Here is a 22,783-nt window from a genome sequence, read left to right as displayed (position 1 = left end):
TCTCTTCCCATCACATTCACAGCACCTGCAATAAAAAAAGTAAGGAGGTGAGCACCATCTATAAGTAGTGTACAGACTGCATGGAGAGGAAGGAGTAGGCTTCCCCCTACTGAACATGCTTACATGGGGAGTCTGGTGAGGGTCAGGGACAGTGCTGGTAGCTCTCTTAGTGTGTCTGAAGTAGAGGGGAACTGTGAATGATAGAACCTCAGAAAAGAATTAACTTGAATTGGACTCCTATAACTTAGCAGGAATATGTGAAAAGGAAGAGAGACCTGGTTTATTATCTGCCTGTAGCACCATGACTGGACCCAGTTCCCCAATCAAACATCTGCAAATACAAAAAATGTATTTAGTCTCTTAAAAATACATTCCACACTGTCTGGAGTGCTCAAGTGCTGAATGACAGCAAGGCAAAGGTGCCTCCCCAATGCCAGTAGGCAGCTGCGCTGCACACTGGATAATCAAGGAAGAGATAGATGATCCCTTTGGTTCCTAGTGCTGTGGGTCCTGCAGGGCTATGCAAAGCAGCTATATCACTGTTCACCTAGAGTATCAAAGTGGGGAGTGAAATTTGCACAGTAAATGGTCTCTTACAGTGATGCACATGGGTGGTGTGAGTGTGGTTAGTTTTATTAAAGGTAGGCATCAGTCTAAGTATTTCTTCATCCTATGTAATTCCATTAGGCCATCCAGTAAATGTCACTGTGGATTGTTTTAATAAAGAGAGTAATTAAAATACATAATTATTTAACCTTTTTTATTCTGTAGGTGACACTGTGCTAGTTCACAGAGTGCATAGCTATCTAGAGCGTCATGGCCTAATCAACTTCGGTATCTACAAAAGGGTAAAGCCTCTACCAAGTAGGTTTACAAGTGATTTCAAATTAAGTAATTTTCTGTGATCTGTGGGCCCAAAATGTACCTTATTTTTAGCATCATGATATTGGAACACTAGTAAAGGCTTGAGAAGGGCATGCTGTTTGGAGTTCTTGATTTGGCTTCCAAAATTTTCCTTTTTGGCCAAAATTTTGCATTTTTTTCCTCAGCCCAAAGCTGAATTATCTGAAAAATTTGAAGATGTTATATTTATAGATATTTCTGTCATTCATTGCCACAATACGAGTGCTGCCTGTCCTGTATTTGAGTTACTTTGGAGTAAAAAATGTTTCGCAATGAATATTTCAGACTTTTTGTTTGTGTGTAACACTTGGAATTTAAAGCTTCCAAATTTGTCATGTTCTTATTCCCAGTGAAATGAAATGGCTGAGAAAAAATTCAAATTTTATTGTGCAAGAACAATACATTTTCCTTAGTTCTATGAAGTTGTGTATAGCTTTTCTATTTTATTTTTTTATAGAATCCTTTAAAGATTTCCTCATTGGGTGGGGGGAGGTTCTATCTTTTCCAGTATCGTTAAAGCAATACAATTTTATATGTAGACAACCCTTATGTGTCATCTCTCAAATTACTCACCCGTTCTCCTCAGTTTGAGGATCCTGCACTAAGTGTTGTTTTTCTCTTCCGTTTTCCCTATGCTGCATTGTTGTTTTTATACTTTAACAAAATATTTTGCTGATTGCCTTGCTTTTGGGGATCCTACTTCCTGCATAATTGAGGGACTGTTTGGAAGGTTCCAGGAAGCTGAGTGTTGTAGCTGACAGGTGGTTACATGATTGACCTGTCAAAGGGAGGGATGTTGTGCTAATTCACCTCCACTGACACTACCTCAAAGGTGCACAAATCTTAGTGCAATGTGAGTTTTTGCTTGGGAGCACAAGCCAAAGAGGAAGACTGTTGTGGCTTCTTTGAAGATCTCATATTTAAAAATAACTTTCCCTTTTAAACCGAAACCACCTCAGTGTCCCTGTAAGTCTGCATCTTGTCCAGATGCAGATCAATGTGTATAGATTGCAGATTGCACTTTCAAATCAGCATCTGACCCAGCCCTGCCCAATGCTTCCGACTCCTCCATGAAAGAGAGAAGGAACCAAAATACCTTCCTTCAGAATGACAAATGAGCTGATTCCTTTGCTCAGCTGCACAATCCTCCTGGAACTGCTTCTTTCCCCAGAGTGGAAATGCCTGATAGGGAGATCCCTCCTGGTTACAGATATCCTCCTGGCCCCAGTGCCCTTGTGTGAACATGCAGTCTAGGGTCTCTGTTCAGGTGACTGTTGCTATTAACTTTCTACCTAGATTGTGCTTTACCTGCATTTTTCTGCTGGCTACTAAGTGCTGATTATATTTAATTCAGAATTATACAGATTTTTCCTGCTAACAACTATCTGTGATGAAGCAATCATAGCTACATTTTACTATTAAACTTTTTTTAAAATAGACTTCCATCCTTACTAATTTCAGGACTAAAATTGAGCTTGGACTCCTAGGCTTGCATCAATACACAAGTCTATCCTGTAACTTATGCTTTCATTTCTCTAGCTAAGAAGACTGGCAAGGTGATCATTATAGGTTCTGGAGTCTCTGGCTTGGCTGCCGCTCGCCAGTTGCAGAGTTTTGGGATGGATGTCACGCTTCTGGAAGCCAGGGTATGAACTTGCTGCTCAAAGAGAGAATTTAGCTTATGAAACAAACTTATTTAGCCAGTCATTACAACTGATAAGACACTGATACGATTGAGTGCCCTGTGACAGCATGCACTGGGACTGGTGAACTTGTGGCTGTGACCATTGCCAATCCAGATGGGCAGCTAGGTAGCTAGACCTACTTCAGCTCAGAAGCAGGAATATTCAGATTTCTTTGTTCAGTGCACCAGCCCCTGTCTCTTAAGAGAGTGTGGTGGTGCCATCATTCTTTTTTTTTTTTTTTTGTAGCAAGAGCTGTAGTCAGTGCCGTCATCTCACTCTTGTGTAGTCCAGAAGATCATTAGGCAAGCACTTAACAAATATCCCTTTCCACCAAGATTGAGATGGAATTCTTTGGGCCAAGGGTGCACATTTAGGTAATTATCCATGCAAGGGTTTGTGTTCCAAAAAATCTGCTTCCTTGAGTAGTAAGTCTTGTGATCTCATTTTCGTTCCTTCAGTTCCCCCCAGCAGTCCATACAGATATAACAATCACACACTGCAGCTATATCAAATATCAGGACAGCACCAAAACCCCATTCTTTCTCCAGAGTAGAAAAGAATAATCTTTGGGGCGAGGGTGTCTGGCTGGTGGGTCTTGCCCACATGCTCAGAGTCTAACTGATTGCGATATTTGGAACAGGAAGGAATTTCCCCCCAGCTCAGGTTGCCAGAGACATTTTTCTGTGTTCTTCGTCCCATTCTTGATGGTTCCTAACATTTTTGCACCTTCGTACCATGCCCGCCCACGCCCCGAACCCCCAACCTTTTAAACTGCAGCTGAACATTGACTAGAAGTTTTCACTGACCTGCCAGCAATCATGCCAGGTCACTTTTTTGAGCTGATTGTGCAACGTAGTCGTTCTAAATTAATATTCACCTCACTTGGATGAGTCCCTCTGAACTTTCTGTAGTCTTATCTGGATCTGACAAACCTAAGTAACTTTGTTATCTTCAAATTTTGCTATCTCGCTACTCAGACCCTTTTCTAGAACACTAATATATTGAACACCAGGCCTGTGATGGGACTTTAAGGCACCCTGCTATTAGTCAATTGACCATTTATTCCTACTCTCTTTCCCGTTTCTCAGCTAGTTTTTGATTTGACAATATTTGCCTCTCCCCCCATTATTTAGGCTCTTTAGTAGTCTCTTGTGAGTGACCTCGTCAAAGCCTTTTGAAAGTCTAAGTTATGTTGACTGGTTCTGCTTTAACCATCACTTTACTGACCTGTCTGAAAAATTCTAATAGGTTGGTGAAACACTTCTTTCCTTTGTAGAAAGCATCCTGGTTAGAACCTGTCACATTTTTGGATCACATCACATTTTAGATGTTTTATTCTATTTTTAGTTATAGTTTCATCCAGTATACTGTGTATAGTGGCTAAGTGTGATTTGTTTCGTCCTTTGTTTTGCTCATTCACCTGCTCTGAACCACAATTCACCTTTTCTTTTCTTGTCTCTCAAAGATGGTTTCTTGGTAGTAATTGCCTCTTCAGGGAGGGTCAGAGAATTACGGTGGTGTCTTCCAAGAGTACCTTCTTAAAATTCTTGGAATAGGAATTTAATTTTCACCCAAGACTTATTGTCCTTTACGCATCAACATGACTTCCTTCCTTTTATTTGTCCTTAGCTCTTTTACCTGTCCAAGGAATGCAAATTGGCTTCTGTGGATTAAGAGCATTCATCTTCCACGCTGAAAGGACAGCTGCATTTAAAAATTGGATGCCCCTCCATGCCCTATGTTTATAACTAAAAAGGTAGGAGGAGTCTTGCAGGCTGCAGTTTTCAGATGGATATCAAAATATTCTAGACACTGGAATCTAGACATTGCTTCCTATTGTTTCAGAATCCTGCAGACAGAATCTAGTGTGTTTCTTTTCAATTACACAATTCCTTCACTTATATTTGCCTAGTATACGGATTTTGAAGTTGCCCAATCTGCTTATTTATTTATTCCTTCTCTTTTGCTATTCATATTCTATCTTTTAAGATCATAAGGAATCTAATCTGACCTCCTGCATAGTATAGGTGATAGAATTTCACCCCATGAATCATGCATCCAACCCAGTTGCTGAACTGGGACTTATCTTTTAGGAGATCCAGTTTTGGTTGTTTAGATTCCAGGTGATAAAAAATGTTACATACTCCTTGATAAGCTGTTTCAGTGGTTAATTGCACTTATTGTTTAAGTTGCTGCATCTTTACAGTTTGAACTTTGCTGACTTCAACTTGCAGCCTTTGGATCTTATGTCTTTGTTAGAAATCTTCTCTATGTAGATACTTATTAAATCTTGATCAAATCACCTGTTAACATTCTGTTTGATAAGCTGAATACATTGAGCTCTTTAGACCACGAATGACTTCTGTAGCTTTTATCTGAACTCTGTGCAATTTTTACCAGCAGCAGAGGTGGTAATACCCTACTTTTGAATATTCCAATTTTTATATATACAAGGATAACACTAGCTCTTTTTGTCATAGCATACTACTGGGTTTCCTGTTCCATACCCCACAAGTATGGGGGGGAGGGATAGCTCAGTGGTTTGAGCATTGGCCTGCTAAACCCAGGGTTGTGAGTTCAATCCTTGAGAGGGCCATTTAGGGATCTGGTGCAAAAATTGGGGATTGATCCTGCTTTGAGCAGGGGGTTGGACTAGATGACCTCCTGAGGTCCCTTCCAACCATGATATTCTAAGTCCTTTTCAGAGTCACTGTTCTCCAGACTAGATCCCAGCCCTGTGTGTCTGACATCGTTTTGTTCTTAGATGTGTAAGCTCACACTTACCCAAATTAAAGTCTGATTTTTTCCTCTCAGTGACCTGTCTTAATCATTTGTTATCTATCAATCTTTGTCATCTATAGATGTTAACAGAGATTTCATATTTTCTTCCAAATCGCTGATTTAAAAGACAATCTTTTAAATACTACTTCCTAGTTATCTGTATTGGTAGCTGGCTACTTGTAAGAGAATAGTAAAGCTTATGTCTTGTCTATCAATGAGAATACCACTTAACATACATCAGCCAATCCAGGGGGTGTGTCTGTCTCTTGTATCTTTTTTTCCAGTTTTGAAGCTGTTCTCAGGAGGGGGAGGGGTCAAGGGGTCAAGCAGGCTCTTAAAGGGTCAGTACCTTGTGCTAAGAAAAAAAAATTCTGCTTCTGAGCTGAAATGGGCGGAGCTGCTTAGTAGCTGTTTTCTATATTGGCAGCTGGCTCTTCTATGAGAGAATTAATAGATAGACAATATTGTCTTATTGTGAGTGACGGTTAAAGAATGTTTGGTATTTAGATGTAGATTGTGCTGGTTACATGCTCAAGCAGAACCTTTGGAGGAGCAGTTTAATACTTGAAATCTGAGATTAAATAACCATCTAGTCCAGTGTTTTGTTCTTAGTTGTAGAACCTCATACTTAATCATATTCAAATATCAGATTTTTGCCTCTCAGTGACCTGTCTTCATCAGTTGCCATTTACCAATCTTTGTCATCTACAGATGTTAGCAGAGATTCCATATCTTCTTTCACAAAATCCCGCCCCACCCCGGAGGGGGAGGGCCAGGGTCTGGGAGCAGAGCTGTGGTCGGGGCTGGGGCCGTGGCCAGATGTGGAACTGCAGCCAAGCAACGGCCCAAGGCCAGAAATGGAGCTGTGGCTGGGGGTTGGGGCGGGGCCAGAAGCCATGGCCACGGCTGGAGGCAGAGCAGTCCTGTGTGGTGCTCCCTCCCCAAGGGGGTTGTCTTGGGCCCGCTGAGCCCCCTGAACATTTCTAGGTGCCCCCCTGGAGGAGCGCATCCCATAGTTTGGGGGCCACTGATCTAGTCTATCCCAAGCTTGTGGAGGATTGTTCGAGTATGTCAGTTTGGATCCTATTGTAGGGGTGCATGCATCCCGTGCATGTAAGATCAGATTTTCTTTTTTTAATTGCAGTGTACATCAGGGCTGTGCATGTGCCCTTTGCTATTTTGTGCTTCCATGTGAGGGTATAAAGAGCAGAGTGGACACGACTCTCCCTCAGTTTCCTCTTGCCGCTTGTGTCATCAAGATGGAACCCTGTCAAATGTCCAACCCGCTGTACTTCTCTGAGCATTGAATTCATCCTCTTGACGAGCTCTGTGAAGAGAATCTGTCTTCATCCTCGGTCTTCATTAATTCTTTAGCTTGGATGCTCCGCTTAAAAGATGAAGATATGCCCTCTGTACAGAGGCGTTAGGCGCTTGGCAGACTAGAAACCCTTAGGGTTTAAGCCCTGCCTGACCAGCAGCAAGTTCATTCCTGTGGTCCATCGGCACAGCAAATTATCACTGTGTCTGGGGGAAAGCCACTTCTCTGATACATGTTCAACGTGTAAGTCCTCCATGAGAACTCTCAAGTCGAGGTACACGTGGCTGATATTACACTTACACAATGGATGTGTCATCTCAGATCTGGCATCCACCTCCAAAGAACCAAAATGGTAGTTCTTCTACGAGGTGGTTGCTCATGTCTGTTCCACATAAGGTGTGCGTGCTCGCCAAGTGCACCAGTGCTAGAAGATTTTCCCCTAGCAGTACACATAGTGGGGGCAGTGCCCTCCGCGATCCCTGGAATGGCGCCTGCCTGGCGTGGTATAAGGAGAGCTGCGTGCTCCCCCCACCCTCAGTTCCTTCTTGCTGCCAGTGAATGTGCGTCGGAACTGCTCTGCTCCAGCTTTGCTGTAGCTCGTCCCCAGAACTGTTTGTTCGTTCAGTGTTAGTACGTGTAGATAGTTGTTTAGTTAGTTTAGTCAATGAGCCCGGGCCGGGGCCACGCCACGGTTTTAAGTCGTGTGGCTCTCGTAGGTGTTCTATGCCAAGAAGTGACCCGCACACAGACTGTTTGCGCTGTTTGGGAGAAACCCATATCAGCGAAAGGTGCAAATTTGCAAGCCGTTTAAGCCCCGGACCAAAAGAGAAAGGGACATTAGGCTCCGGGCCATGTTGATGGAGTCGGTGCTGACCCCAACTCCGACACGCCGCTCCAAACCGGCACCGTGACGTTGGTACACGGTGTCCCTCCGGTGCCATCGATCAGTCGGCACTGCTCCCCATTGACGGGGCATGCCAAGAGGGCCAGGAAGACTCCCTCTTTGCAGTGGCACTGAGGGAAGTCTGGGACAGAGGCTAGGCCCATGTCAGGCAGTCCTCGATCCCCACTGGGACCCAGGCCTCTGACTCACATTGAGCAGAGTAGCCTGGTCCCTTCGGAACAGGCCTCTCCGGATGTCTGGATGCCATCCACGCCTGAAGTCCTCCTGGCGGCCTGGGATGTGATGTCCATGCCGGTGCCCGGAGTGCCGCTGATGTCAGCACCACGCTCCACAGGCAAGCCGCTGCTGGGATCTCCGCAGTTGCCTCTGGCCCGGTACCAGTCTCGGTCGACGGAATATTCCCGACGCCCTTCACCGCCCAGTGACCGTTCAGGGCATAGTCTATGTGGATCGCTCTGGACATAGACCAGACTGTCTGGTTGGGTTCCATCCAGCCGGGACTCTCAGCACTGCTCGTTTTCAAGGAGCGAATATCGACAGGACTGCGGCAGGCGTCGCCAACGGTCCTCGTCTCGGAGGGGGTACCGCAGTTGGTCACGGCACGGTCATTGACACCTTTCCCGCTTGGACTCCCTCTCCAAGTCTCTGCCAAGACGTCGCAGCCCCGGGCGTCAATCGCTGGCGTCTCGCTGTTGTGGGTCTGCCCGCCGAGGCCATTCGCGGAGCAGCTGTTACCCTCGGCATCGGTCCTCCACGTTGAGATCGTGGTCCTGTGGCCGACGTAGATCCTGGCACTGCTGCTCCTCCCGGGCTAGAAACAGCAGCAGATCTTACACCAGCCCGGCCTCCATTTGTAACCGTCCTTCGATGGGCCAGGCCAGCCAACCCGAACAGCTGGCCCTGCCAGTGCCACAGCAGATGCAGCGGCACCGAGTGTTGTGGCTGGCCCAATGGTACCAGTGGGCACTGTGGCCTCCGGCGCAGCCCCCGGTGGCAGCTCGCTCGGTGGCCAGAGCTTCGGAGGCACCATCAGCCTCCCTCTCCAGACCCCCGAGAAAGGAGTTGGTGGGATGTATGTCCTCGGCACCATGCCCACAGTCCAACCAGGTGGTGGACCGTCTGGTGCTGGCCGATACCCAGAGCATCGCACCGGCCTCTTCACCCCGCCCGGCTCTGCCCCGCAAGAGGACTTCAGGGCCCATCAAGAACTCTTAGAGGGTGGCAGCAAGCCTCCACCTCCAAGCAGAGGAGATGGAGGAGCCCTCAGACTCCGTGTTTAACGTGTTGTCGCCGTTGGCACCGGGTAGGGTGGCCTTGCCTCTCCATGAAGGGGTGACTAAGATTTCAAGTGCCCTGTGGCAAACACCGGCCTTGTTGGCCCCCATCTCTAAGAAGGCAGAACACAAGTACTTTGTACCCACTAAGGGGCATGAGTACTTGTATACCCACCCGGCGCCCAACCCCCTGGTGGTCGAGTCGGTCAACCACAGGGAACGGCAGGGTCAGCCAGCCCTGACCCCAAAGAACAAAGACTCTCGGAGGCCGGACTCTTTCGGAAGGAAAATTTATTAGTCTTCAAGCTTCCAGTTACTTGTGGTAAACCATCAGGCTCTCCTGGGCCGGTATGAATTCAGTCTGTGGGGCTCCCTGCCCAAGTTTGAGGACTCCCTCCAGGAGCGCAATAGGAAGGAGTTCAAGGCGCTGGTGGAGGAAGGGGCAGCGGCCGCTAGGGCGTCCCTTCAGGCAGCCTTGGATGCTGCGGAAATGGCCGCACGATCAATGGCCTCTGTGGTGTGCATGAGACGGGCGTCATGGCTCCTGCTCTCTGGGCTATCCAGCAAGGCGCAGTCTTCCATGCAGGATCTCCCGTTTGACGGGAAAGCTCTGTTTGTGGCAGGAACAGATACAAGGCTGCTTGGCATGAAAGACTCACGCACGACCCTCCAGACTCTGGGCCTCTATGTCCCAGCTCCGGCAAAACCTAAGTTCAAGCCACAGCAGACTCCTGCCCAGGCCGCCCTCCTGAAGTATGAGGCCGCCAATAAGAAGCAGCGGGACTATGAGGAGCCCTCAGAGGCAGTCTCGGCCTGCCCCCCAGCCTGGGTCCTCCAAGGGCAAGCAGGCGGAGAAAAGGTGCTTTTGATGGGATGTTTGGAGGCACCCTGCAAGTCCTCATCAGGGATCCACCCCCAATAAAGCTCCCCTTCTCCAATCGGTTGTGTGCTTTCCTCCCTGAATGGTCGCGTCTAACCTTGGACCGATGGGCTCTCAACACCATGTCCCAGGGTTACACCCTCCAGTTTACTTCCCCCATGCCCCCATCCCTCTTGGGGGAGCCCATGCACGAAGCTCTGCTCGAGCAGGAGGTGGGGTGGCTCCTAGGACTAGGAGCGATAGAGGCGGTGCCCGAGGAGTTCATGGGCAAGGGGTATTACTCCCGTCATTTCCTTATCCCGAAGGCCAATGGGGGGCTCAGGCCCATCCTGGACCTGCGAGGTCTGAACCAGTACATGGTGAAACTCAAGTTCCTCATGGTCTCCCTGGCCTCCATCATCCCCTCCCTGGATCCTGGGGACTGGTACGCTGCCCTCAGTCTATAGGATGCATACTTCCACATCCACATATTTGAGGGGCACAGGCGCTTCCTGCGTTTTGTGATAGGACAGAATCACTACCAATTTACGGTCCTCCCGTTTGGTCTGTCCACTGCCCCAGGGTGTTTACAAAATGCATGTTGGTGGTAGCGGCCTACCTCAGACAGTAGGGGGTCCAGATATTTCCCTATCTGGACGATTGGCTTATCAAAGGCACCTCCCGGTCGCAGGTGAGGGATCACGTGGCGCTGCTCCTGTCCACATGCACCGCCTTGGGCCTGTTGTAAACAACACCCAGTCCAACGCATAGAGTTTATCGGGGTGCTCCTGGACGCAGTGTCGGCCAGGGCCTCTCTCCCGCCAGACGGATTCGAAAACCTGAACGGTCTCATCGACTCGATCACAAGGTTCCCGGTGACAACAGCCGCTTGCCTGCAGCTTTTGGGTCACATGTTGGCGTGCACATACGTGATCTGTCACGCCAGACTCAGGATGAGGCCCTTTCAGCTCTGGTTTTCTCGCAGTTCTCCCAGGCCATGGACAGGATGGACAAGGTCCTCACCTTGCCAGACTCTGTGGTCACCTCCCTACGATGGTGGTCCGCACCAAACAACATTCTCCAAGGGATCCTGTTCAGGGACAGGGCTCCATCGTTGGAGCTGGTGTCCGTTGCGTCAGACCTGGGTTGAGGGGGCCCATGTGGGGAACTTTCAGACCCAAGGCCTGTGGTCGGCTCAAGACCTGACCCTACATATAAACGTCAAGGAGCCCAGGGCGGTGCGGCTGGCATGTATGGCCTTCCGCTTGCACCTGGAGGGCAAGGTAGTCAGGGTCATAGAATCATAGAATATCAGAGTTGGAAGGGACCTCAGGAGGTCATCTAGTCCAACCCCCTGCTCAAAGCAGAACCAATCCCCAATATTTGCCCCAGATCCCTAAATGGCCTCCTCAAGGATTGAACTCACAACCCAGAGTTTAGCAGGCCAATGCTCAAACCACTGAGCTATCCCTCCCCCCTCACGGACAACACGGCCTCGATGTTCTATATCAACAGGCAAGGCGGGGCCCGATCCTCTGCCACAAAGCCCTCAGGCTGTGGGACTTCTGTATAATCCATGACATCCACCTGAAGACCTTCCACCACCGGGCGCCCAGAACGAGAGGGCGGATCGCTTGAGCAGGGACCTTTTCTTGCATCACGAGTGGTCCCTCCACCAGGAAGTGACCCACTGGCTCTTCCGAAGGTGGAGAACTCCCCAGGTGGACCTATTCGCAACTCAGCAGAACTGGCGATGCCCCCGGTTCTGCTCCAGGGGAGGCCTGGCGAGGGGCACTATCCCCAATGCTTTTATCCTGTCCTGGTCAAGCCAGCTTCTCTACGCCTTTTCCCCGTTCCCTCTAATCAGCAGGCTCCTGGAGAAGATAAAGACTGACAAGGCCCGGGTCCTCCTGATTGCCCCAGCGTGGCCCAGGCAGCGTTGATATGGGACCCTCATGGGCCTTGCAGTAGCTCCTCCATGGCTGTTGCCACTGCGCCCAGACCTGCTCTCTCAGGACCAGGGCCGCCGCCTCCATCCCAACCTAGCGACCCTTCACCTCACGGCGTGGCTGCTCAGTGTTTAGGCGGAGAGGAAAGGATGTGCTTAGAGCAGGTTCAGCGTGTCCTCTTCAAAGTAGATGGCCTTCCATTTGCTGCGCTCATTTGGCGAAGTGGTCGTGTTTCTCTAGGTGGGCGGCGGACGAGGGTGTCTCCCCTGTGGCCACCCCAATCCAGCTTATCCTTGATTACCTCCTCCACATGAGGGCACAGGGCCTGGCACCCTCATCAGTCAAGGTGCACCTGGCAGCCGTATCGGCCTTCCATCCCCCGGTGGAAGGCCACATGGTATTTTCCAATGTTATGACTGGCCGGTTCCTTATGGGTTTGGACCATCTTTTTCCATATTCTAGACCCCCGTCCCGCAGTGGGACCTAAACCTTGTGTTGGCTCGTCTTATGGGGCCCCCATTTGAACCCCTGGCCACGTGCTCCTGGTCTCACCTCTCGTGGAAGGTGGCCTTCCTGGCTGCAATCACGTTGGCCAGGCGAGTCTCAGAGCTCAGGGCCCTGATCTCTGAGCCGCCGTACAGCCTTTCATAAGGACAGGGTCCAGCTCCGCCCACACCCTGCGTTCCTCCTGAAGGTGGTCTCCGCCTACCACATGGATCGGCACATTTTTCTACTGGTCCTCTGCCCCAAGCCTCACGCGTCCAGTGAGGAGCGCCATCTCCACATCCTCGATGTGCAGCGGGCTCTGGCTTTCTACCTCGAGCGGACCAAGCCGTTCAGAAAGTCCTTGCAAGTGTTTGTTTGCCTCAGCTGAGCGCGCGAGGGGCCAGCCAATTTCCACTCAGCGGCTTTCCAGTCAGATCAGTTCGTGCATTCGTTCCTGTTATGAGCTGGCGGGTGTCCCCCTGCCACCCATTGTGAGGACACACTTGCCTCGGGCGCAGGCCTCGTCGGCTGCCTTCATGGCCCACGTCCCCATCCAGGACATTTGTAGGGCCGCCACGTGGTCTTCAGTTCACACGTTCACCTCCCACTAAGCGATCATCCCCCAAACCAGGGATGACGCTGGGTTCGGCAGGTCTGTTCTCTGTCCTGGGAACTTGTGAACTTCTACCCACCTCGAACAGATATAGCTTGGAATCTCCTATTGTGGAATACACATGAGCAATCACTTGAAGAAAAGACAGTTACCTTTTCCGTAGCTGGCATTCTTCGAGATATGTTGCTCATGTCTATTCCACATCCCACCCACCTTCCCTTCTGTCGGAGTTGTCTGGTAAGAAGGAACTAAGGGTGGGGGGAGCACGTAGCTCCCCTTATACCGCGCCAGGCAGGTGCCACTCCAGGCGTTGCTGGGGGCGCTCCCCCACTATGGGTACTGTTAGGGGAAAAACTTCCGGCACTGGTGCACGTGGCGAGCACGCACACATAGTGTGGAATAGATATGAGGAATACATCTTGAACACCAGTTATGGAAAAGGTAACTGTCTTTTCTCAGTGAGAGCCCCTCCAAGCAGACACCACACCCTAAAGTCCAGCAGCAAAGGAGAGGCAGGGAAGAAAACACAATTGAAAGAGGCTACATTGACACTTGGCTCCCAGTCTCTGGCATTTGATGTTGCTACAGATGCTGGTTCAGACAGATTCAGCACCTATGCCTCCAGTGCTGACATCCTCATTGGAACTGACACCCCAAAACAAGGGCAAGACTGAAAGGTAGGGTCAGGTGGACAGCAGATATGACATTGGCTCCAGGCACCATCCTGGAGGGAAAAGCGACATCACTGCACCAAAGACAGGGCATATGAGTTCTCTGTTAAAAGAGGAGGTGGTACCTGGTAAGCCAACACCAATGAAGTCACCATTCTGTGGATTATGGGACTGATATATACCTTCATGGAACTGTTAAGAGGACATCTTTGGTGCTGCATAACACCCAGAGCCAGGGCCAAGACACCAGCACATGGCATTGCCATTCAAAGAGTACTGTTCTTCACTGTCATCACATTATGCCTTCTCTCTGGTGTTGAGTAGGGATATCTCTCTCTCTTCTGAGCACAATCCTGAAGCCTGTACCAGAGATTCCCCCTTACAGGGTGCTATCACAACAGATAAAAGTGGCATTGAACCAGTTGGCCGCAACTGAGCAAGTACCTATATACTGTGCCATCCTGGCCTTACTGGGGACCATCATCTCAGGTGTCCCACACAGAACCCCTTCCTGTAGATCCAGGAAGAGGAGATCAGGCTCCTTGGAGGCATCGCTGCCCATGCTGCCAACGTTGGATTCCGATGTTAGGTCCCAGGAGCTGGGAGCCATGGAAGAACAGCACCTCCAGTCTCAACTTAAAGTTGTCATCCTCACCTGATGAGGCTGTCACAGCATTCCTGCTCCAATGATTGATGACTTTAAAGCATTTCAGCTGAGACTTTAGATGTTGAAATCATGGTCATGAGAAAAATCACATAAAGTAATTGACATTTTGACCACATCAGCCTGGGCCAGAATTGCTCATCCCCATAAATGAGGGCATACTAGAGCTAACCAAGTGGCTCTGGAAAACCCCAGTTACCATTCAGCCCACATCTAAATGGGTGCAGAAGTGCTATCAGGTGCCACCAAAATCTTTGAGCACTTCTACTCCCACTCAAACCCAGGATCGTTGGTGGTGGCAACAGTGCAGGATACATTGAAATTAATGAAAGGGGACATCTAAGGTCTAGGACCCCCAAAAGCTAGACCTGTCTAGATGCAAAGCCTACTTGTCTGCCACATTGTAACTCCATGTGGCAAACTACCAGGTGTCATTTCTGTACATGGGCTAGGGGTGACTCCCTTCCTGGTGAAAGTACCACAGTACTCTATGGAGGAATAAAGGTCAAATTGTTGCCAGAACAGTCCTATAGGCAGCCATGGATGCCTCCAACACAGCCAAGAGATAAATGGCCACAGCTGTAACTGAGACTGGATTCCTGGTTGTTAGCATCCAGAATACCAAGGGAGGCCCAGGATCTCAAGTGAATAGAGCTCTTCAGTAAAAGCAGCATTGCATTCCTTAAAGGATTTAAGGGATACCATGAGATCACTGGGGATATTATTCTCCTATAGGGAGCCCTATAGACAGCCCCAGCAGCCGCATCTATATCTCAGAGAAGACTTCGGGAGTACACATCACAGAAATGATCATAATGTTCAAGAAGACACCTGTTGCCTGCCTTCTCTGTCAATCAACCAATCCTGACATCCAGACAGCAGATTTGATGGGAGCCACATCGGAACCCATCAGGAACCAGTTTTCATAGAATCATAGAATATCAGGGTTGGAAGGAACCTCAGGAGGTCATCTAGTCCAACCCCCTGCTCAAAACAGGACCAATCCCCAACTAAATCATCCCAGCCAGGGCTTTGTCAAGCCTGACCTTAAAAACTTCAAAGGAAGGAGATTCCACCACCTCCCTAGGTAAAGCATTCCAGTGCTTCACTACCCTCCTAGCGGACAAGTTTTTCCTAATATCCAACCTAAACCTCCCCCATTGCAACCTGAGTTGGTCTCAGGTTGCAATGGGGGAGGTTTAGGTTGGATATTAGTTGGATATTATATTACTCCTCATTCTGTCATCTGCAACCACTGAACAGTCTAGATCCATTCTTTTTGGAACCTCCTTTCAGATAGTTGAAAGCAGCTATCAAATCCCCCCCTCATTCTTCTCTTCCGCAGACTAAACAATCCCAGTTCCCTCAGCCTCTCCTCATAGCTCATGTGTTCCAGCCCCCTAATCATTTTTGTTGCCCTCTGATGGACGCTTTCCAATTTTTCCACATCCTTCTTGTAGTGTGGGCCCAAAACTGGACACAGTACTCCAGATGAGGCCTCACCAATGTCGAATAGAGGGGAACGATTACGTCCCTCGATCTGCTGGCAATGCCCCTATTTATACATCCCAAAATGCCGTTAGCCTTCTTGGCAACAAGGGCACGCTGTTCACTCATATCCAGCTTCTTGTGTACTGTAACCCCTAGGTCCTTTTCTGCAGAACTGCTGCCTAGCCATTTGGTCCCTAGTCTGTAGCGGTGCGTGGGATTCTTCCATCCTAAGTGCAGGACTCTGCACTTATCCTTGTTGAACCTCATCAGATTTCTTTTGGCCCAATCCTCTAATTTGTCTAGGTCCCTCTGTATACTATCCTATCCCTTTCAGGAGCGTCTTTGTCCTATTTCCTTGGACTTGGTCTGCTATAAGCACTGGCCATAGCTGTTCAATTCATTTGTATAGTCTGCTCCCATCCACTCTCCTACTGTTCCCTCTTCAGGGATCCTTCTCATGAGTCTTAAAAGAGTGGCTTTGTTGCTTCATCTAGAAGCCTTAGAAGAGGTCCTCAGGGGTACAGGGGAAAAGGTTTCTACTTCCAATATTTAACACATCCAAGAGAGGTATTTTTGTCCTATCTGAGACCTGAGGTTCAGGTTGGTGACACTTGCCTCCATCATTCCATCTCTCTAGGCTCAAGACTCTTGGCTTGCAAAACGTGTACTTCCATATAGCCATTCATCCAATTACAGGAAGTACTTAAGATTCATGGTCGGAGGAAACCATTACCAATACAAGATTGGACTCCTCAGGGCACTGATGGGCTTCACAAAATGCTTGGCAGTCGTAGGGTTGACTGGATGATCAGAGGTGGATTGCAACAGGAGACACCAGTGAGCTTGAATTGTGCTCTATTCTTATTGTCCCACGTAGGCCTCCTATTTGAACTACAAAAACGTCAGTCACCATTTTGGATGATAGGTTTCAGAGTAACAGCCGTGTTAGTCTGTATTCGCAAAAAGAAAAGGAGTACTTGTGGCACCTTAGAGACTAACCAATTTATTTGAGCATACGCTTTCGTGAGCTACAGCTCACTTCATCGGATGCATACTGTGGAAACTGCAGAAGACATTATATACACAGAGACCATGAAACAATACCTCCTCCCACCCCACTCTCCTGCTGGTAATAGCTTATCCAAAGTGACCACTCTCCCTACAATGTGCATGATAATCAAGGTGGGCCATTTCAAGGACAAATCCAGGTTTTCTCACCCCCCACCCTCCCCTTTTTCCAAAAACCACACACACACAAACTCACTCTCCTGCTGGTAACCTGCTGGTAACTTGATTATCATACACATTGTAAGGAGAGTGATCACTTTAGATAAGCTATTACCAGCAGGAGAGTGGGGTGGGAGGAGGTATTGTTTCATGGTCTCTGTGTATATAATGTCTTCTGCAGTTTCCACAGTATGCATCCGATGAAGACATTATATACACAGAGACCATGAAACAATACCTCCTCCCACCCCACTCTCCTGCTGGTAATAGCTTATCTAAAGTGATCACTCTCCTTACAATGTGTATGATGATCAGGTTACCAGCAGGAGAGTGAGTTTGTGTGTGTGGTTTTTGGAAAAAGGGGAGGGTGGGGGGTGAGAGAACCTGGATTTGTGCTTGAAATGGCCCACCTTGATTATCATGCACATTGTAGGGAGAGTGGTCACTTTGGATAAGCTATTACCAGCAGGAGAGTGGGGTGGGAGGAGGTATTGTTTCATGGTCTCTGTGTATATAATGTCTTCTGCAGTTTCCACAGTATGCATCCGATGAAGTGAGCTGTAGCTCACGAAAGCGTATGCTCAAATAAATTGGTTAGTCTCTAAGGTGCCACAAGTACTCCTTTTCTCATTTCGGATGATAAAATTCATAGGAGCTCTGATCAGCCCCAGACCAGAAAAGTCCTGCTTGCCTGAGGACAGGTTCCAGTTGTCACAGACGCTGATAATCCCACTAATATCAGAACAGGCTATGAAACTACGGATTTGCCTTGCGGTGTTACGCCACGTGTCCACATGTGTGTACACAATGTTTGCCAGACTCCACCTGCAGCTCCTTCAGCTCTGGATTTAGGTGAATCTATTCCCTAGTGAGGCATTGCATAGACAGGAAGGTCTCAGTGCCTCAGTATGTCAGTGCAGAACTGGCTTGGTGGTTGGATCCCACAGATGCAGAAAAAGGGGTACCCTTTTCAGTTCTCTCCCCATCACACACTGAGTACAGATGCATTAGAGACAGATTCTAAAATCATGGAACTTAGTCTCTTTAGAACATGGAGGTGTACATGTGAATGTCCTGGAGCTCTAGGCTGTTAGACTGGCCTGGATGGCATTCCTACTTGTCCTCCAAAACTTAGCAGTGCAAATCTCCACAGACAACACGACAATTGTCTGTATGTAAACAAGGGGCATTCAACCCTCTGTGTGGAGGCCATCAAATTCTGTACTTGGTTCTATCAGAAGGTTACTTCTATGACACTTTGTCTCCCAGGAGTCAGCAACAACCTAGTGGACTTCCTGAGCAGGCATTCAGTGACCAATCACAAATGGCCCTTGCACAGATCTGTTGTGGGACTGATGCATGTATGAGGTCATTGGGAATCTCAATAGTGGACTTGCTTGCTACCAAGGACAACACCAAATGCCAATACATTTGCTTCAGAGGAGGCCTGAGTCAAGGACTGTTACTGGATGCCTTTCTACTGCAGTGGAACCAGAGGCCTGCTGTACGCCTTTCCATCAATTACCCTGGAGATCAGGGAATCACCAGTATTGAACAGGACAAAGCCGCACTAATTCTCATAGCTCCATACTAGCCAAGACAGTTTTGGCTGATGAGCCCAGTACAGGCATCCACTGAGCCTCTTGAGTCAGCTCGTGGACCTGATATCATGTTTGTTGTCAGATACGCCATTCAGACAGTCACTGCACCTGACAGCATGGCTGTTGACTGGTTAAATACCATAAATAGAGACTGCACCATTCAGGTCCAGGAAATCCTGATTCAGAGCAGGAAAACATCTATCAGAAGGATGTACTCATCTGAATTGAAGAGGTTCTCAATATGGGTGACCCAACAGAGTCTGGTCCCAGTTCAGGCCTTGATACTGAAAAACCTTGACTACTTGTTACACTTAAAACAGGCTGGCCTTTGTTTGAACTCCATTAAGGTCCCCATTGCAGCAGTCTCAGCTTGTCATCCTCATGTACAGTCGTGCTGTCTTCTCTCACCCCATGGTATTGAGTTTCTAAAAGGGCTGTTACATACTTACCCACTAGTCAGAGATCCTACTTCTGTCAGCGATTTCAATTTAGTCCTCCTGAGGCTCATGGAGCGTGTCTTTGAACCTTTCTCAGAATGTTCCTTGAACCACCTTTCCCTAAAGTTATTCTTCCTGGTGGATATCACTTCAAACAGGAGGGTGAGTGGGCTTCAGGGTTTTGTGGTAGAACTCCCCTCCCTCCCAATATAACATTTCGTAGAGTGCTCAGGCCTCACACACATTCATTCTGAAAATGGTTTCAAATTTTCCTTGGAACCAGTCAATCAATCTGCCTGATGTTTTCCCCAAGTCTGCACTGGGAGAAAGGAAATTTACACACTCTAGCTGTAGCCAGCACTTGGTTTTATCAGATACTGGCTCCGTCTGTTCTTAGCCATAGCTGGGTGTTCTAAAGGTCGGGTGTTCTAAAGGTCAGGTATTCTCATCACAAAAAATGACAGTGTATCTCATCATTACCAGCTGGCTGCTGTACCTCCCACTCCACTAGAGGGCAAACAACATCCTTCGCTTGCTTCAGGAATGTGCTGGTATCAGTGCTTTGTAAGGCAGCACTGTGGAATAACCCACCAATCTGTCTAAGTAAGATACCAAGTTTTTGGGAAAACAGTACTATGATCACTGTCGACCTTATGTAGCTGAAACTCCTCTTTCCTACCATCCTGAGGGGGTACTGATTGCCAGTCACCTACAATGGGATCTACTGTGACACATTCAAAAACTGTTGGTTAGCCTAAAGTAACTCTGGTTCTTTGAGATGTTGTCAGTGTGCATCCAGCCTCCTCCATTCCAGATACAGAAGTTCTGAGCTATGACTGAAATTCTAATTATGAGGGAATTTACGAAGGGTTGCGGCTATCTTATGCCCTCACACAAAGGAGGAGGTTCACGGCTTGCATGGTCCTGACTAACACAACTATTCAAAATCATCTGATTTCCAGTGTATGAGGCACATGTGCACCTACAGTGAGGTTTTGTGCTGACTTCAATATCTCAAAGGACCACAGTTGCTGTAGGGTAAGTAATCTTTCTTTACTTATGGTGCCTATGTTTGGGCATTGTCCAGTCTAGTCTTAAATATCCCAGCCAGTGTGGTTTCCATCTCTTAAATTGGAACAGTATTTTACAGCTTCATATAGCTTGCTGTCAGGAGTTTCTCCTTGATAATAAGCCTACATTTTCCTGTTTGTAAAATGGGGCTGCTCCTGTATACCCACCTTTTGATACATGACTGAATACTATATACATGTAAAATTTCATTAACAAATAAATAGGACCCGGGAGTCCTAAAACTTATTCCTCAGCTCTGACTATACAACATTCCCTTCTCAGAAGGAATACATCTACTGCTGTCAGCTAATGTAGGTACTCCTTTAGCTTTAGTGGTAAAAGTTTGTGCTGTGCATCTGAAGGTTCAGGTTCAAACTGTGCTAATGATTTATGCAGGGGGATTGCTAGTCTTACATGATGGAATTTTAGTTCTTTCAGTTCAGTTTAAAAACCTAAAGCCTAGGAAATTCCATATAAAATATCTTCATTAAAAGAGAGAGGCTTAAGGTTGCACAGTGGAGCGTCAAGAAGTTAGGAAATACTAGTCTCAAGATTGTCCATGTAACCATAATTCACCAGCATATGTGATGTTTATGCAGTCTTTAATTACATGACTGCATACTCTTTCCCCCTCCCCTTTCCCCCCCCACAGGACCCTTGCCTTGTTCATTGAACAGCACGAGTAATGCTCAGGGAACAAGGCTGCTGTGAAGTGTTTTTCTCTTCCTTCAGTGTGTGACGCATGATGGTATACTTCTGTCTTCCCATCAACGTAGTCGGAAAACCTCATGCACATTAATATAAGTTTTTTGGGGCAAAGGCCATCTTTGTGTTGTGGGCTTGACTGATCCTTGGTGGGAGCCTCTAGGCACCATCTCAGTACAATAATAAAATATGTACTGTATCCTCCCAGCAGCCCTGGGAAGTAAGAAAGCAGCGGTATGGAAACTGAAGTGCAGAGTAAGGCCAACACTTGCAAAAGCAGCCATCTTGGATGCTTCGGTCATTGGGTCCCTTGAAACTCGGGGCTGGATTTTTTTCCCACAAACGTGCTGAGTGGCTGCAGTTTCCATTGACTTCAGCTGTAGTTGAGTAAGACTTAGCAGGGAAAATCCAGCCCTTTGGGATGTCTCAAGTTGAGCATGGGGAGGGAACACTGTTAGTGACCACTACAGAAAACTTTGGTTTGTAACATTCCCAGTATCACAGGAATCCTATGGCAGAGCCAGGGATAGAACCCAGTTTTCTAGAGTCCAGTGCAGTCCCTAACTACAAGATCATCCCTTTTATTTGTGCAATCCTGTGTAATTGATTATGCATGTTTCAGCAAAGGAGAGAGGAGATAGCCTTATTGATTATACATGCTTGGCTCGCTTAACATCCATTCTGAGCACAGAATTGAAGCAAAGATATTGAGAGAAAACAGTATGTGATCATGTAACTCAAGTCTGTAACATTTGCCATCTGCTCAGTAGAGCTGAATTAAGATTGCCCGGCACTGAATTAAACATTCTAATTATTTTATTGGACCAACTTCTGTTGGTGAAAGTCAAGCTTTTGATCTACACAGATCTCTTCTTCAGGTCTGGGAAGGGTACTCCGAGCGTCACAGCTAAATGCAACATGATCAGATGAAGTGAGCTGTAGCTCACGAAAGCTTATGCTCTAATAAATTTGTTAGTCTCTAAGGTGCCACAAGTACTCCTTTTCTTTTTATGGAACAGATTGTTTAGCGTAAGTAGTTAGCACATATTCTAAGGAACCATTCAAAGTCATAGGCAGTAATGGGCCACTCTATCTTGAATGGTCCCTTAAAATATGTGCTGAGTACTTTCACTAAACAATCTGTTCCATGTTGCATTTAACTGTGGTGCTATGAGTATCTTTCCCAGACCTGAAGAAGAGCTGTGTGGCTCGAAAGTTTTTTCTCTCACCTAAAGAAGTTGGTCCAATAAAAGATATTACCTCACCCACCTTTTCTCTCTATTATCCTGGGACAGAGATGGATACAACTACACTACATACTAATTTAATTTTGACATTTCCTGTCTTGATTTCTTGACTTTGCAACTTTTGCTTTTTCTCTTAACATAGTTTATTTTTGTATGGAATATAGCTGTAGTATGATTTCACCTTTCACATTTCTAAAATATTTACCAATTGATGAAATTTAGAGGACAGCAAAGATGCTGTGGTGAATAATGGATTGATTTATGAGGAGAGACTAAAATAGTTAAACATGTAGAGCTGGGTAAGCAATGCCTAAAGCTGGCCAGCTAAACAATCTAAAGGTATTAAAGTGCATTAACACCAAGGTAAAGAAGAATTGTTTAGAGTTCAACAGTGGGGCAAAATTAGGAATTATAAGGTAGAATTAAGGGATGAAAATTTTGACTGCATATCAGCCAGAACTTTTGGACAGGGTGTCATTTACAATTGTAGAATAGGTTTCAGAGTAACAGCCGTGTTAGTCTGTATTCGCAAAAAGAAAAGGAGTACTTGTGGCACCTTAGCGACTAACCAATTTATTTGAGCAGGAGCTTTCGTGAGCTACAGCTCACTTCATCGGATGCATCCGATGAAGTGAGCTGTAGCTCACGAAAGCTCCTGCTCAAATAAATTGGTTAGTCTCTAATTGTAGAATAGTTTTTCTTCCCTCCACCTCTTCCAAGGTGAGGGGCTGGAAGTGCCATTACTTGGTATATTACATAGTTTGTTTAAACTTACTAACAAACATACTATCATGAACATTGGTACTAAATGACCTGCCCTCCCACCTATAACTTCTTTGCCATCGAGGAATCTACTAACTACCACGTTTAAATACTAATGCCTGTTCTTCAAAAGCT

At 47.2% G+C, this 22,783-nt stretch overlaps 1 protein-coding gene across 2 annotated transcripts in view; it reads left to right on the top strand.

Annotated features, from left to right (window-relative positions):
- The window catches only part of KDM1A (lysine demethylase 1A), a 185,349-nt gene that overhangs the window by 51,609 nt on the left and 110,957 nt on the right, over window positions 1-22,783 (top strand). For both annotated transcript variants that reach the window (XM_077838122.1, XM_077838121.1), the window contains 2 exons: window positions 772-864; window positions 2,443-2,549. In XM_077838122.1, the coding sequence (XP_077694248.1) occupies window positions 772-864; window positions 2,443-2,549 (200 nt within the window). The remainder of the gene's footprint in view (window positions 1-771; window positions 865-2,442; window positions 2,550-22,783) is intronic.

This window comes from Eretmochelys imbricata, chromosome 19, assembly GCF_965152235.1.
Source record: "Eretmochelys imbricata isolate rEreImb1 chromosome 19, rEreImb1.hap1, whole genome shotgun sequence".
NCBI lineage: Eukaryota > Metazoa > Chordata > Testudines > Cheloniidae > Eretmochelys > Eretmochelys imbricata.
This window is presented reverse-complemented; position numbering and strand designations above follow the sequence as displayed.